This window comes from Grampus griseus (genome assembly GCF_964374135.1).
Source record: "Grampus griseus genome assembly, chromosome: 13".
In the NCBI taxonomy this organism is placed as follows: domain Eukaryota; kingdom Metazoa; phylum Chordata; class Mammalia; order Artiodactyla; family Delphinidae; genus Grampus; species Grampus griseus.
This window is the reverse complement of record NC_139007.1, coordinates 31,704,285-31,720,206: the sequence shown is the minus strand read 5'-3', so window position 1 is coordinate 31,720,206 and position 15,922 is coordinate 31,704,285. Positions and strand designations below refer to the sequence as shown.

The following is a 15,922-nucleotide window of genomic DNA, read 5'->3' as shown; positions in this document are numbered from 1 at the left end:
AAGTGGAGCAAATCATAACAATAATGAGTGAAAATCTTGTGAACCATTCTTAAAAATTGATTTTGAGAAGATGACAATTTATACCATTTTCTAAAATGAGGGGAGAAGTGGCCAAAATATTTAAAATTTTTAATAATTGGATTTTGAGTCAGTATTTGCTTTCTAATTATTTACAGTGTAAATGGAAATATTTATTGCTCAGTTCCTCTAGTGAAGCCATCCTTGACTCTGGAATGTGACTCAAGATGGATATTTTTTTCTTTTAAAATGTATTCTCTAATTTTTCTTGAAGGTTTCCTTCCTTACAATTTCTAGGTAGTACAATTTTTCAAGTCAGAAATGGAATCTATTATTTGACTGCTGTTGAGTTACAGTATCACAGGCAAATGTTTTCAGTCCGCCTCCCAGATTAGCAAAATAACTTGCATAATTGTCATTTTAAAATGCATTTGATTTTGACATTAGTTTTTCTCTTACCCTTATGTTTATCGTTGAGAAGACCCCCGGCAATTTCCAATGTGTGTAAGCCAAAGCCGTTCTTTACAGTAAACACGACTCCTGTTCAAGGGAAGCATCCCCAGCAGTGGGGGTTATTTTAATGGACATGCTGTATTACTTTAATCTAACCCTTTTACCATCTGTTCTTCCCATAACAGTGAATGAAAAAAAAAAAAGGACATATTTTATGTTTCAGGGTTACATTAGTAAAAAGTAAGATAAAAGTGATTTAAAAGCATGCATATGTTCTTAGTACAATGCAGTCTGCATCTGTGATGTTTTTTCTCATGGTTCAGATACAAATCAAGAGGAAAGCTGCTCATGCCCGACAGAGTGAAAGTTTTTCATGGAAAACAGGACTTTACCATAAGAGGGTCTCTCTCTATATTTTACAGCTAAAAATGATAAAAATAAAAACCTCAGTGAGCTGCCAGAATAAAAATGGATAACTGTAGCATCTATTGTTGGAACATTTGGTGTTTTTCCTGAGTTGGCTTGCTGCTGCCACATCCAGATGAATGCAGAGCACCTGTCTGGAACATGCTCTTGAGGCAGGAATGAATCTCATGACTGTTTTCAAAAGGGGAATATCTGTGTTGTAATTGTGGTGGAAGAACGCTTCAGTGCTATGAGGATGTAACCGAGGCTGTGTGGTGTTGGTCTACTGGGGTGTAAAGGTTGGAGAAAACCCCCTTTGTAAGAACATGCTTAGGGACCTGGGATCCATTCCTGCATAGAGGGTAGGATACTGCTGTCTTTGTTATCTAGGTACCTAAGTCTAGATGAGTCCAGGATTCTGGAAGGAGTAAGGGCTCTGGAATTGCATCTCTCCTCTTAAACTTCCTAATCATGTGAACTTGGGCAGTTCTGTTTTTTGTTTTTGTTTTTTTGAGCTTCATTTGCTGCATCAGGAAAGGGATTAATGATACTTTTAAGATGTTGTGAGCATTTAATAAGATAATGTCTGTGGGATCTCAGTATGGTGACCAGAGCATAGCAAGTATTTGATAATGGTAGCTATCGTTATTGTCATGGGCATTAGTTAGCATAGGCAAATCATATGGTAAATTGCCTCTTAGTCATAGTTCACTTTCCCTTCCCAAGCAGCTACAGTGTTAAAAGAGAGTGATAGCTCCCTTCTTTGAACTCCTAAACGGTACTGTTTTTTTCTTCATTCAGGCCCTTGCCATTTTTCAACTTGTATTAATGTTATGTTCTCTGGGTTATTTATACCCCTCCTAATATGAACACCTTGAAGGTGGGGCTGTATTTCTCACATCACTTGGCACACTGCCTTGCAAATACGAGGTACTCAATAAATATTAGAATGAATCATAGAATGAATTATTATAAATAGTTCCCATTGAATGCATATAAAACCCCAGCTGATGGCTCAGACCTTTAACCGGATGAGGTATCAGTCTCTTCTAGAAAGAATGATTCTTTCATGAGCCCTGAATCTCAGAGAGGAGCTGGGGGATGTGGCTGGCATCTGACATCCATTTCTGGCAGGCATCCAAGCTCTTTGCCAGTCAACGTTAGCCCACCTTTGGTGGGTGGCATTTGGTTTCATAGTTATTAGAACCAGGGCATCCTTCGTCTAACTCTTTTTTTTTTTTTTTTTTTGGCCGTGCGTCATGTGGGATCTTAGTTCCCTGACCAGGGATGGAACCCGCGCCCCCCGCAGTGGAAGTGCGGAGTCTTAACCACTGGACTGCCAGGGAAGTCCCCTGACTCATTTTTAAATTTACCAATATGAAAGCCTGTTTTGAAAATTAAATTTTAAATAAGAAATAGGGGTAAATTAAGGTGCAGAGTATTCATAATATTAACAACTTTTCTAAGAAAGAGAAACAGAGGTTTCCGCAAAATTAACCAAAAATTAGTTTCAGTGAACTTTCTTTGTTGATGTAACCTAATTAAAATAGGGAATTGAATCATTCAGTTTCTTAGCTTTAAACAAAGGAGGAAGTGTTGTTACCTTTTCAAAGGAAGAAGAGCAGATATTCTATAGCTCCTAAAATGTGATTTTGTTTTACCTGAAAATAGTCTAGATATCAACAATTACTAGGAGAACCAACCACAGGTTCCAGCTAGCTAATCGATCATGAGTGTCACTCTCTCTCCACCCTTAAAACAGATCTGTGGGCTTTTAGTCAAAGTTTAAGCGATAAGAATCGTTGGTACCAAAGAGCAGTTCAACTTCGAAAATCAGAGCATTTGGAAGAAAAGGCCCTAATGTTTAAGTGATTGGCCAGTGGCCTGATTTCTTTTTGCAGCTGGGATGTTGATTTTTTTAAAAATTTTTATATTGAAGTATAGTTGATTCACAATATTGTGTTGGTTTCAGACGTACAGCAATTGGGATTCAGTTATATGTATACATAATATATTTCAGACTATTTCCATTATAGTTTGTTATAAGATTTTGAATATAGTTCCCTGTGCTATACAGTAAATCCTTGTTGCTTATCTATTTTATGTATAATAGCTTATATCTGTTAATCCCATACTCCTAATTTATCCCCCACCTTTTCCCTTTGATAACCATAAGTTTGTTTTTTATGTCTGTGAGTCTGTTTCTGTTTTGTATATAGATTCATTTGCATTATTTTTTAGATTTCACATATAGGTGATATCATATAATATTTGTCTTTGTCTGAGTTGCTTCACTTAATATGATATTTTCTTGGTCCATCCATGTTGCTGTAAATGGCAATATTACATTCTTTCTTATGACTGAGTAATATTCCGTTGTAAATATACACCACATCTTCTTAAACAGATCATCTGTTGATGGGCACTTGGGTTGTTTCCATGTCTTGGCCTATTGTAAATAATGCTGCCATGAACATTGGGGTGCAAGTATCTTTTCAAATTAGAGTTTTTATTTTTCCCAGATGTATACTCAGGAGTGGGATTGCAGGGCCATATGGTAGTTCTATTTTTTGTTTTTTAAGGGACCTCCATACTGTTTTCCATAGTAGCTGCACCAATTTACATTCCCACCAACAGTGCACAAGGGTTCCCTTTTCTTCACAAGAGATGTGGATTTCTTTATCCTTTAACATACATGTTTTATCTCTGGCATGCCAGAGATAAAAGGATGGGACTGAAGATAAAAAGGATGGGACTGAAGATAAAGCCTCTAGATCAGCCGTCCCCAACCTCATTGGCACCAGGGACCGGTTTCGTGGAAGACAGTTTTTCTGCGGACGGAGGGTGCCTGGGGGCGGGGCATGGTTCAGGCAGTAACACGAGCAATGAGGAGCGGCAGGTGAAGCTTCACTCGCTCGCCCGCCGCTCACCTCCTGCTGTGCGACCGGTTCCTAACAGGCCTTGGACTGGTACTGGTCCGCGGCCTGGGGGTTGGGGACCCCTGCTCTAAATAATACAGTCTAGGGAAAAAAATCATTTTTACAAGATGGTGATATAACTATTCCTGTCCACCAAAGTGAAAGTCCTTAATCAAGGACCTTTACACAATACATACGTATCTGTAACATTTGCATTTTTTTAAAATTTATTTTATTTTTGGCTGCATTGGGTCTTTGTTGCCATGCGTGGGCTTTTCTCTAGTTGCGGCAAGCGGGGGCTACTCTTCGCAGTGGTGCGTGGGCTTCTCATTGCGGTGGCTTCTCTTGTTGCGGAGCACGGGCTCTAGGCGCACGGGCTCTAGTAGTTGTGGCACACGGGCTCAGTTGCTCCGCGGCATGTGGGATCTTCCCGGACCAGGGCTTGAGCCCATGTCCCCTGCATTGGCAGGTGGATTCTTAACCACTGCGCCACCAGGGAAGCCCCAACATTTGCATTTTTAAGAGTACTTTGATACGTATTATTTATTTGATCTTCCCTGTAATCATATAATGCAGGTAGTCTGTTCCTATTCTGCAGATGGAAAACTCAAAGCCCACAGGAGGTGATCTTTTGTACAAGTCATGTTGGATGATAATAGATCAGGGTCCTCCCATATTTGAGTTCAGTGCGGTTTCTACTGGAATCCCTAGTTGATACCTTAAAATTACATTTTTTATGCACAAAATATTAATCATCGTTAATGAAAACAAAGATATTTAATTAAATTATAGCTTTATCAGAGCATGTCTCTATTTCTTCAGAAAAATAAGTTTTAAAAAAAATAGTCTTTTCCCTAATCATTCTATAAAAATAAGATATGTTTGCTATGTAGGATTTTTTATTTTAAAACACTTACTTTGAGGGAATTCCCTGGCATTGCAGTGGTTGGGACTTGGTGCTTTCACTGCCAGGGCCCGGTTCCATCCCTGGTTGGGGAACTAAAATCCTGCAAGCCGTGTGGCACGGCCAAAAAAAAAAAAAAAAAAAAGATTTTATACATAAAGAAAAATTGCAAGAACAATAAAGTATTTTTGCCTACTAAACCTTGGTTCATCAGGGCTTGACATTTTGCCATATTTGCTTTATCATATTCTCTGGGTCTTTTCCCGTCTGCCCTCATTATTTATTTCTTCTGAACCATCTTATAATAGGTTCCATATATGATGCCTCTTTAACGACACCTTACTACTTCAATGTATATTGCCTGGTGTAATGGTTTCTTAGGAGCGGGAAACTGCCGTTTCTGTTAGCTGTTGCCAAATTCCCCTCCATAGCGGCTGTATCAGTTTACATTTCCACCACCGATGCATGTGAGGGAGTACCTTGTTCTCCACACTCTGCCAAACAATATGTTGTCGAGCTTTTGAACTTGGGCTAATCTGATGGTTAAGAAATAGTATCTCAGTGTTTTAATTTGCATTTATCTTATTCAAAAGTTAAACATCTTTTCATATGTTTAAGGCTATTTTAATATTTTTTGTGAATAGTCTATGTCTTTTGACCATTTTTCATTGTGCTTTCTTTTAGTTTCTTTTGTTATTTTTCTAGCTTTTGAATTGAGAATTGAATTTAGATTTATTCTTTCATTTTTACTGATTTAGATATCTAAAGCTATATATCCCATAAATCCAGATATGTAGTATTTTCATTATCCTTTTCCTGGAAATTCTGTAGTTTATGGTTTATTTGCCTATTTTCCCCAGGAGTTAATAGTTTGGGGTTTTTTTCAGGTGGAAGGGTTTTTTGGTTGTTTTTTTAATTGTTCTTAATTTCTATTTGTTATTCATTGTGGTCAGAGAGTGTTGTTTATAATACTTCTACTTGGTGAAATTTACTGAAATTTTCTTTGTAACCTAATATTTGATTAATTTTGATTATTATTCATGTATGCTGAGGTTTATTCTTTATTATATGTAAAGTTTGATATATAGCCATAACATTTATGATTTTGTTTTTTAAGTCTTCTGTAGCTTTTCTTGTTTTCTTTTTTTTTTTTTTAACCTACTTTATTTGTCTTATACTGAGAGTGGTGTCTTAGTCTCTTACTATTAGGATATTTCTCCTTGTATCTCCTATAGTTTCAGCTTTATGTAGGTGGTATCACCATGCTATTTGATGCATAGACAGAAAGGCAGAAAAAAAGAAGAAAGTTTTTAAGCAAGAGAATGACATCATTAGATGAGAGTTTCAGAAAGATCTCTGAGGTGGTTAGGTTCTGGGAAGCCCCAACACCAAGCCAGGTTGGAGGTTCATGGGGCTCGTTTGTTTTTCCTCTGTCAGGAAGACATCAGCATCAGAAGGACAGAAAGCAGCTTGGTGGTTTCTAGGTGCTGGAGAAAATGGGGAGTTATTGTTTAACGAGTAGAGTCAGTTTTGCAAGATAAAGAGTTTTGGAGATGGGTGGTGGTGACGGTTGCACAGGAATGTGGACATACGTAATGCCACAAAAATGGGTAAGATTGAAAGTTTTATGTTATGTGTATTTTACCACAATTAAAAATAATTTTAAAAAGAAAGGGAACAGTTAAAGAGGACCTGGAAGTGGGAAAACATGTTGTCATAGACATTCATGTATAGGTTTTTGTTTTTTTAAATAAATTTATTTATTTATTTTTGGCTGTGTTGGGTCTTTGTTGCTGCCTGTGGGCTTTCTCTAGTTGCGGTGAGCAGGAGCTACTCTTTGTTGCAGTGCGTGAGCTCCTCGCTGCGGTGGCTTCTCTTGTTGCAGAGCACAGGCTCTAGATGCACAGGCTTCAGTAGGTGTGGCACACGGGCTCAGTAGTTGTGGCGCACAGGCTTTGTTGCTCCGCGGCATGTGGCATCTTCCCAGACCAGGGCTCGAACCCGTGTCCCCTGCATTGACAGACGTATTCTTAACCACTGCGCCACCAGGGAAGTCCCTATAGGTTTTTATATGAATATAATTTTCATTTCTCTGGAAAAAGTGTCCAGGATTGCATACAGTAGGTGCACATTTAGGTTTTTTAGAAAGTGCTAAGCTGTTTTCCAGAGGGGCTATACCATTTTACGTTCCTACCAGTAACTCATGAGTGAGCCAGTTTTCCTTCATCATTGTCAGCACTTGGTATTGTTGCTATTTTTTATCTTAGCCAGTTTAATAGGTATGTGGTGATATTTCATTGTGGTTTGAATTTTCCATTTCCCTAATTGCTAATGATGTTGAGCATTTTTTCATGTGGTTATTTGTCATCTCTTTACCTATTGGGTGAAATGTGTCTTCATGTCTTGGGCACATTTTAGTTTTTTATTGTTGAGTTTTGGGAGTTCTTTGTACATTCTAGATGCTAGTCTTCTTTTATGGAAATGACACTTGTCTGAGGGTACCAGTTTGGATTTTGCTTGATTTTGGATCCCTTTCCTGTGGCCAGTACTGAGAGCCAGTAAGTATTGACTTGTCTTCATATTTTGGCATTTACTTGTGCTTTTCTTTCAGAGGATAACTGTCTTCATTTTGCCTATGTCCTAATCTCTCTCTCTCTCTCTCTCTTTTTCACGTAGTCTCTTAAACATCTCGGTACCCTACTCTACTCTCTGTACCCACAGGCTCATAGCAGCTGCTGTTGGACTTTCTTTTTTTTTTTCTTTTTTTAACTTATAAGTAATTTGAACTTTGGCATATTCCCTGCCTCCTAGTAATGCTGATAACATGGGTCACATGTGATTTAATCAGTGCTCCGTGATGAACTTATAGTTTCTTGGGGGAAGATGTGTGAAGAGATTCAGATTCAAATGGATGCCATTATCCTTCCTGCTCAGAAGCCTCTAGAATGGAATGATTTATTGACCAAAATACCTCATTATCCCTATAAAACTTGTGTCATAATGGGATACTTGGGGGGAAATTGATAGTATAGTAAAATTATAACTGACATCATAACCTTTCCCTTATAATCATGACAATAAAAATTCTTGGTCTTGGATTATAGTTCTAACTAATTATCTACTTTAAATAAGTGCAATATAGGAACAGACATAGGGATCATATGTTTCAACAGTAGAAAGGATAACAATAATTATATCATATAGAATATTAGAGCTGAAAGAAAAGTTCAAGAAAGACTAGGGCTTCCCTGGTGGCGCAGTGGTTGAGAGTCCGCCTGCCGATGCAGGGGACGCGGGTTCGTGCCCCGGACCAGGAAGATCCCACATGCCGCGGAGCGGCTGGGCCCGTGGGCCATGGCTGCTGAGCCTGTGAGTCCGGAGCCTGCGCTCCGCAACGGGAGAGGCCACAACAGTGAGAGGCCCGTGTACCGCAAAAAAAAAAAAAGAAAGACTAATCTAACCCTCTATGTCATTCTACAGCTGAGGGAAGCAATTTTCCTGAGGTTTCCCTGAGAGTTACTAGCGAGGGTGTCCCTGGAACCAAGTCCTCTTGGCTCCCTGTCCCTTGTGCCTCTTCCATTAAATGGTCCCAACTCTGGTTCAGGCTTTGGTAGGTTAAGTATCATCATGACCATTTTCCTGTTGAGACAAAAGAAATCAAATCACTTGCCCACGACTGTACATGTCATTAAGTAGCAAACGCAGCTGCAAGGGAGACTGGGAGGCTTCGCATGCAGCATTCATTCACATGCTGCATATATTGCCTGGCTGCCTTCCTCCCTTTCTGCCCTCTCTCATTTCTCACATACTTAATGAACACCTGAACTATTTCAGATCAAATTATGGGGGTGGTAGTGTTAATAGAGTGTGGTCTGTTTTAAAGGGTGGACGTGGCTCATAGGTTTTGTTTTGTTTTTTTGTTTTGGCTGTGCCATGTGGCATGTAGGATCTTAGTTCTCCGACCAAGGATCAAACCCATGCCCCCTGCAGTGGAAACACGGAGTCTTAACCACTGGACCACCAGGGAAGTCTGCAGCTCACAGTTTTGATGGTGCACACAGGTTCAAGTTTACAGGCCTTCTCTTAAAAAACAAAGATTTACGGCTAGGCTTTTCCTCCGTACCTCTAAAGCAGTGGGAGGGCTCAGTCTAACTGAACCACCCAACTTCTGCCTGCTTGAAGGGCAATGCCCTTGCTGCGGTGGTTTCCTGATTATCGACAAGAGGCTTATCTGTCAAATTCTTCTTTGGGTGCTCTTGAAATGTGTACCTCAGGTACGCCAGGGTTGCCTCATGTTGAATTTTCTTTGTCAGCGAAGGACAGAATGTTCTTCTCTGCTGCGCCAATAGCACTTTCCCATGTACACTCAGGGAAGGCTTTTCCCCCTCTCAACAGGGCTCAAAAGTCTTGACTGGAGTACTTCAGAAATAGGTCTGGTTTATACTTTTATAAAAACAAGCAGAGTCTGGGCAATTCCTAGTGTGGAATAGCACTGATGATCTGAATTTTTCCTAGGCAAGCACATGGATGGTGCTACCAAAGGGCAAATGGATAGCACTTTGGTCCCCACTCAATAAGGAGAGAGGGTGGCAATCCCCGCTTGGTGAAAGTGAAGGTGGCATCTTATGAAAAGAGAGGCTGTTGTTCACGGAGAGAAAAGGCAGATAGCAGGTGGAGGCGTGAGGTGGAGAAATGGAGCTCGGGGTGCCTCGATGTGTCCATCCTACAGGCCTGCGGGAAAGAATTTATATTTTCTGGGTTGTTTTTTTTTTTTCGGTACGCGGGCCTCTCACTGTTGCGGCCTCTCCCATTGTGGAGCACAGGCTCCGGACGCGCAGGCTCAGCGGCCATGGCTCATGGGCCCAGCTGCTCCGCGGCATGTGGGATCTTCCTGGACCAGGGCACGAACCCGTGTCCCTTGCATCGGCAGGCGGACTCTCAACCACTGCGCCACCAGGGAAGCCCTGGGTTTTTTTTCTTGATGGAATATGCTGATAGTCCATATGTACATTTGGAAAATAATTAAAGTAATATTAGAAATGGTCGTGGAAAAGTCTTGGACCTGGAATTGGCTGGAACTCTGTCCTAAGCATGCTGTATTTATCAGTGTACTTTGGAGTTGCCCCAGAGGAGCCTCTATACCTCATCTCCCTGGCTGAAAGGGACCCTGGGAGGAGCTGCCTGTTTGCACTGAGCTGGGAAGAGCTGGGGATTCTTCCTCTTGTTCAGGGTGGGGCTAGTAGGAAGGGGAGAGTTTGCCTTGTCCTGTGAAGAATTCATCATTGGTCAAATTTGCTCAACTAGTGTGTGACAGGTGAAGAACACTGGAGCCTGGGAATGTCTCCTCTCCCTCCCCACTTTCTCACCACCACACGGGCCGGTCCCTCTTTCTTCTTGGGGGTAAGAAAGAGAATGTAGAATGGACTTGGATTTATATTTTGGTTCCTGAGACTGTAAAGCAGCTCCTGCCACTTTTCTGGAAATCTCTCTAACGTTGAAACTTTTTTTTTCTCCTCTCTTCCTTACCAGTATTTTCTCTCAAGTGTAAAACCACGGTTTAGAGTGCAGCCTTTGAGACCAGATAGACTGTGGCATCTTATTAAAACTCAGTGATGCAGTGTCCTCATCTATAAAATGGAGCTGTGTTACTGTCCAGATGGTTATAAGGATTCATTGATACAATATACAGTGAGTAGTTAGCATATTGCTGGGCACACAGTAAGTTCCCAGTAAATGACGTCTATTATTATTAGAGCAGGTAAACTCTCTATGGCACCTAGAATTGTGTTTGGCATTAGGTAACCAAAAACGGGTAGAAATGATTATATTACTGATTTTAGTGGCTCTTGAGGAACTTCAAACTGAGCAAACCTCCTAGGGAGGTCCTCAGAGCCTTTTTTGTTTTCTGTCAAGCACCTGACCAAATACTCTGGCAACAGGTGAGCAGCGTGATTCCAACAACAGCCTGCAGCTGTGCTGTCCTGATGAGCCTGTGCATATTTGAAGTTTCACTTTAGAAAGCAAGAAACACATCCTAGTGAACAGGCCTAGCTTATATGGGGCAAGATTTTCCAAAGTCACATTGAGACTGAATTAAGTTAAGCATTTATTCACTACCTTGCCATGTATCCAGCATGGCCCCCAGAGAGCTAACAGTCCAGTATGAAGCCGTAAAACTTATTTTTGTATTGCTTTTTAAGTAAGAAAAAATGTGAAAAGTCAATAGGAATAAAATATGGTGCTCTCTTGGACTCTCCCTTTGGCAGTACCATTTGTGTAGTGATGGAGAACTTGGGCTTGAATCGTTGCTCTGCCACCTGCTCACCCTGTGATCTTGGGCAAATCATCTCCGCTCTTAGGGCCCTAGCTTGCCTATCCATATAATGGGTTACTAATATCTCCACTTAAGTGCTTCTAAGAATTATGCGGAGTAATTCACAGGAAGTACCTCCAATAGTGCCTGGCGTTTAGTTCAGTCCATGTTTGTTATTATTAGTTTTATCTCCTCCTTCCGGCAGCCGAAAGGATTGTCCTTTGCAGTACCATGACTGACTAGGTGATCCAAGTCAGGGGTGTCCAGAGTGGTGATAGGGTCTTATTTTGGTGCCTTAAGCCCAATATGACCTTAAGGGTGCTTTCAGACCTTGGGGCCTTTTTTTTTCTTTCTTTCTTTCTTTCGTTTTTTTGTTTGTTTGTTTTGTCCTTTTGCGGTACGCAGGCCTCTCACTGTTGTGGTCTCTCCCATTGCGGAGCACAGGCTCCGGACGCGCAGGCTCAGCGGCCATGGCTCAGGGGCCCAGCCACTCCGCGGCATGTGGGATCTTCCCCGACCGGGGCACGAACCCGTGTGCCCTGCATCGGCAGGCGGACTCTCAACCACTGCGCCACCAGGGAGGCCGGCCCCTCTTGCTTTCTTTTGAAATGTACTTTTCTCACCCTCTCGGTTTCAGTACTCGGGATTTCCCGCGGAAAGATCTGAATCTGATCACGACAGCCAGTGGGGCGGCAGTCCTCTGACAGACGCGGCCTCCCCGCAGCTGCTGGACCCCGCGGACCGGCCGGGCTCTCAGCACGACGCGTCGTGCGCCTACAGGCAGTTCTCGGAACGCGGCTCTCTCTGCTACGGCTTCGCGCTCGACCCCTCCAGGCTGGTGGAGGAGAGGCATTTCCACACCCAGGCCTGCGAGGGCGGCCGGTGTGAGGCAGGCAGGTACTTCCTGGGAGCGCCGCAGGCGGGGAGGGAGCCCTGGTGGGGCTCTCGCGCAGCCTTGCCCCTGACCAAGACCTCCCCGGAAAGCAGAGAAGCCTATGAGAGCAGCATGCCTCACATCGCCTCGGTCCACAGGATCCACGGTAAGGGCGGCTCCAGCGACTCCAGCGTTGCGCCTCTGGGCAGATTTATCCTAGTCCAGCTTTGACCCTGGAGTGATCCCCACCCAATGGTTTCCTCCTTGAATTTGCAAATCAGAAACTCTAACCAATGGGAATTTAAAAACCAAATCCACTCTTTTGAAGTGTATTAATGTTGCTGATGTTTGCTAAATACATTTGTTTTGGGCAGGCGAGTAAACATGATTCCCATTTTAACACCAAGAAAAAAAAAGTAAAGAAATTAAAGTGAATTGTTAAGTCTATTGAACTTGTAGTATGTATGCATCTAAATTTCTCATTTTAACATCAAGAAAAAAAAAGTAAAGAAATTAAAGTGAATTTTTAAGTCTATTGAACTTGTAGTATGTATGCATTTAAATTTCTTGTGTATTATTTTCTTCTGTATTCTCACCCTTCCAATGTGGACCGGAGTAGTTTGGGGCTCATCTAGCAGGGTTTCTCAATGAGGGCACTATTGGCGTGTTGGGGAGGCCTGCCTTTGTTTTATGGCCAATCGCTCATGTCACAGGTGTTTTAACCTCCCTGGTCCTCTGGGCATGAAATGCCAGTAACTGTCCCCTTCCCCCATTATATGGCAACCCACAGTATCCTCTGTGAGTTGAGGATGCAGTGAGGTGTGGGACCCATGGGGATTTTCACCTTGGGATTATTACATGGCTCTACAAACACACAGAAATGGGCACTGCAGTTAAAGCCTTTAGTGTTATTAATGGTCTTCTTTGTCCATTTCAATGTAAACTGGTCAGGGGGAGCTCATTCTGTCCATTCCAAGCTTAGGTCCAGGCAGGTCTTGAAAACCCTTCCCATTTTCTTAAAAGTCAGTGACACTGAGGTGGATCCAATGGCTGTGCTATTACTCTTCTTGCTGTGTCTCTAGGATAAGAAATGTGCCAGACACTGTTGTTCTCACACATAGAAGTCTCCTGCACATACCCCCTAGGCACTTACTGTTTTCTATGAATGGTTTTGCTTTGTTTCCATTTTTGCTTTCTATTTTTCTGCTTTTATTTTGAATTTCTCTAGTTTGGTAGCCTGGGAATGAAAACCCAGGGCAAAGGGCAATTGCTTACCCAAGAATGGAGTGAAGTGAAAATCCTGCCTTAACCCACATGGTCAGGAGGAAGATATTAGAAATAAAATGAGAAGAAAAGGGAAAAGGAAAGCAATGACTAGTGTGATCCCAGGCTTCTCTGTTGCATTAAGCAGTTTACAGCTTTCATATGTCCCTTCCTGTTTCTCTTCTCTCTTTTTATATTGACTTCAGACTGTTTTGAGAATAACGTAATTTATGGAATAATATTTTAGATGCACTTTTCCTCCATATTAGATCTCTTTCCTTGGTTCAGAACAAGTTGTTATTAACATTTAAAATATTTATGCTTATTTCAGAAGCAATATCAGGGTTACTGTATGATTATGTGTGAAACAGATTTTTTTTACCACTGGATTTGAGAAGGCAATATTTATATTTTTAATTGGAAATATATATATATATGTATATATCCAGGCACACATATACACACACACACTTATATGAATATGTATACATACTTTAAACCTTCAAATAGTTTAATAACTTCAAATAGTTTAATTACTAATGTTAGAGCTTTATTGTAACTCTACTTAAGAAACATGTAGCAATTTTAACATTTTAGCTCATTTAGTTGGAATTGAGAAACTAGTCCAGCCTATATCATCAACTTCCTCAAACCCAATGGAAAGCATTATCTAAGCATCACTTCAACATAACACTTCTCTAGACAATAACAGAAACCAAATCCTATGTATTTTTCTTTTATTATTTATAGTCAGACAGGTCCAGGGATGTGCATCCATGGACAAGTATAAACATACTTTACTGTCTTGCTAATTGGCATTCACAACCCACGAACAAGGTTTACCTTCTAGAAAACGTTATAAACTTCATCTGCACTTAAAAGCCACTGAGAATTATGAATTCCAGGACAATATGTTGACACTGTCATGTGAGCCTGTGTCTGTTTCAAATATCGGTGCATATATTAAAATGGAAAAATATAAGGTTTCTTTTAATAGGAAAAAGAAATACACTTACAATACTGGGGGTGATTTTTGAGACCACTTACTTTTTACTTTTTCTAATTTCTAGGGCGAGGTCATTGGGATGAAGATAGTGTGGTCAGTTCTCCAGACCCTGGGTCTGCCAGCGAATCAGGTGACCGATATCGCACTGAGCAGTATCAAAGTAGCCCACATGAACCTAGCAAAATCGAAACTCTGATCAGAGCCACCCAGCAAATGATTAAAGAAGAAGAGAACAGGTTGCAGCTGAGGAAAGCCCCCCCAGACCAACTGGCTTCCATTAATGGAGCTGGGAAAAAACACTCCTTCTGTTTTGCAAACTACCAGCAGCCCCCAACGACAGGCGAAGTCTGCCACAGCTCCGCTCTTGCCAACACTTCACCATGTGACCACATCCAGCAGAGAGAGGGAAAGATGCTGAGCCCCCGCGAAAATGACTACGACAACAGTCCCACAGCACTGTCGCGGATAAGTAGTCCCAATTCGGATCGCATTTCCAAATCCAGTTTGATCCTAGCTAAAGACTATCTACATTCGGATATGTCTCCTCATCAGACGGCGGGAGACCACCCTGCCGTCTCTCCAAACTGCTTTGGCTCTCACCGGCAGTATTTTGATAAGCATGCTTACACATTAACTGGATACGCCCTGGAGCACTTATATGATAGCGAAACTATTAGAAACTATTCCTTGGGCTGTAATGGCTCACACTTTGATGTAACTTCCCATCTAAGGATGCAGCCGGATCCAGCACAAGGACACAAGGGAACATCTGTTATAATAACCAATGGAAGCTGATGTTTTTTCTAAAAGATTTTGTTCTTTAAGGATCTCTGAAACATATTTATCATTTAATGCCCCATTACCAGCATTTACAATGCCACAGATTGTTAGAGTGGATAATTTAAGTTACTGGGTATTTGACATGTGTTCTTGTGAAATCAAAGATAACAGCACTGGCATTCAGGGTTATACACAGGTAATGGAGCTAAAGTGAATACACAAATTGCCCCTCTATTTATATGGGAACCAGGATAGATAAATTTTGAATTGAAAAATACTTGTGTAGTATTAAGTGAGCATATATATCACATGAAAGGACCGATGGATGACAACAATCATTATGATGATCCAGTGAACTTCATACACAGAGACCACTATCCACAAACTGCTATATATACTTTACATATGGAAATATAGACTATATATCATAAATATACCCCAAGTGGGTAAGTTTCCTTAACCCTAGTGCATTAAGCATCTTAAAGAAATTTCCATTCCCAAAATAACTAAGAAAGAGATATATCTTGTAAACTGGTTTCTTCTTTGTGGTTTCAACCATCCAGCTCATTTCGTTCAGGCATAAATTAGGGAAATGGTTCTGGATATGATACAAGAATGAGTTTTCACCTGGCATCCATTATAAGCAATCAGGAAGTGGTGATTTTTCACCTTACTTTTGAGTTAGACAAAGAACAGGATCACACTGACATAGCAGTAAGGGTTTTTCTAAGTAAAAACACTGAGATATTGGGACACATATCAAAAGCCTGGTGTGCCCAACTGGGAATAGATTAGTAGAGATGGAAAGGCCAGAGGCAGAGAAAAATGAAATGATATCTCAAAACAAACAATTTCAGGGTCAGCATATGTAATCAACATATTTGGGGCTTGTAAAACTAACCAAATAAAAATTCAAACTAATTCACCAAGAAAAAAAGGCTGATAAGTGCAAAAAAAAAACCCACCCACACACACACACAAAACTAAG

The 15,922-nt window shown here is 41.1% G+C and overlaps 1 protein-coding gene across 1 annotated transcript in view; it reads left to right on the top strand.

Annotated features, from left to right (window-relative positions):
* SIM1 (SIM bHLH transcription factor 1) overlaps positions 1-14,949 on the top strand; it is a gene marked incomplete at both ends in the record, with an annotated part of 66,400 nt that extends 51,451 nt beyond the window's left edge. The window contains 2 exons of the mRNA XM_082668573.1: positions 11,649-12,051; positions 14,219-14,949. Coding sequence (XP_082524699.1) covers positions 11,649-12,051; positions 14,219-14,949 — 1,134 coding nt within the window. The remainder of the gene's footprint in view (positions 1-11,648; positions 12,052-14,218) is intronic.
* Positions 14,950-15,922: the final 973 nt, after the last annotated feature.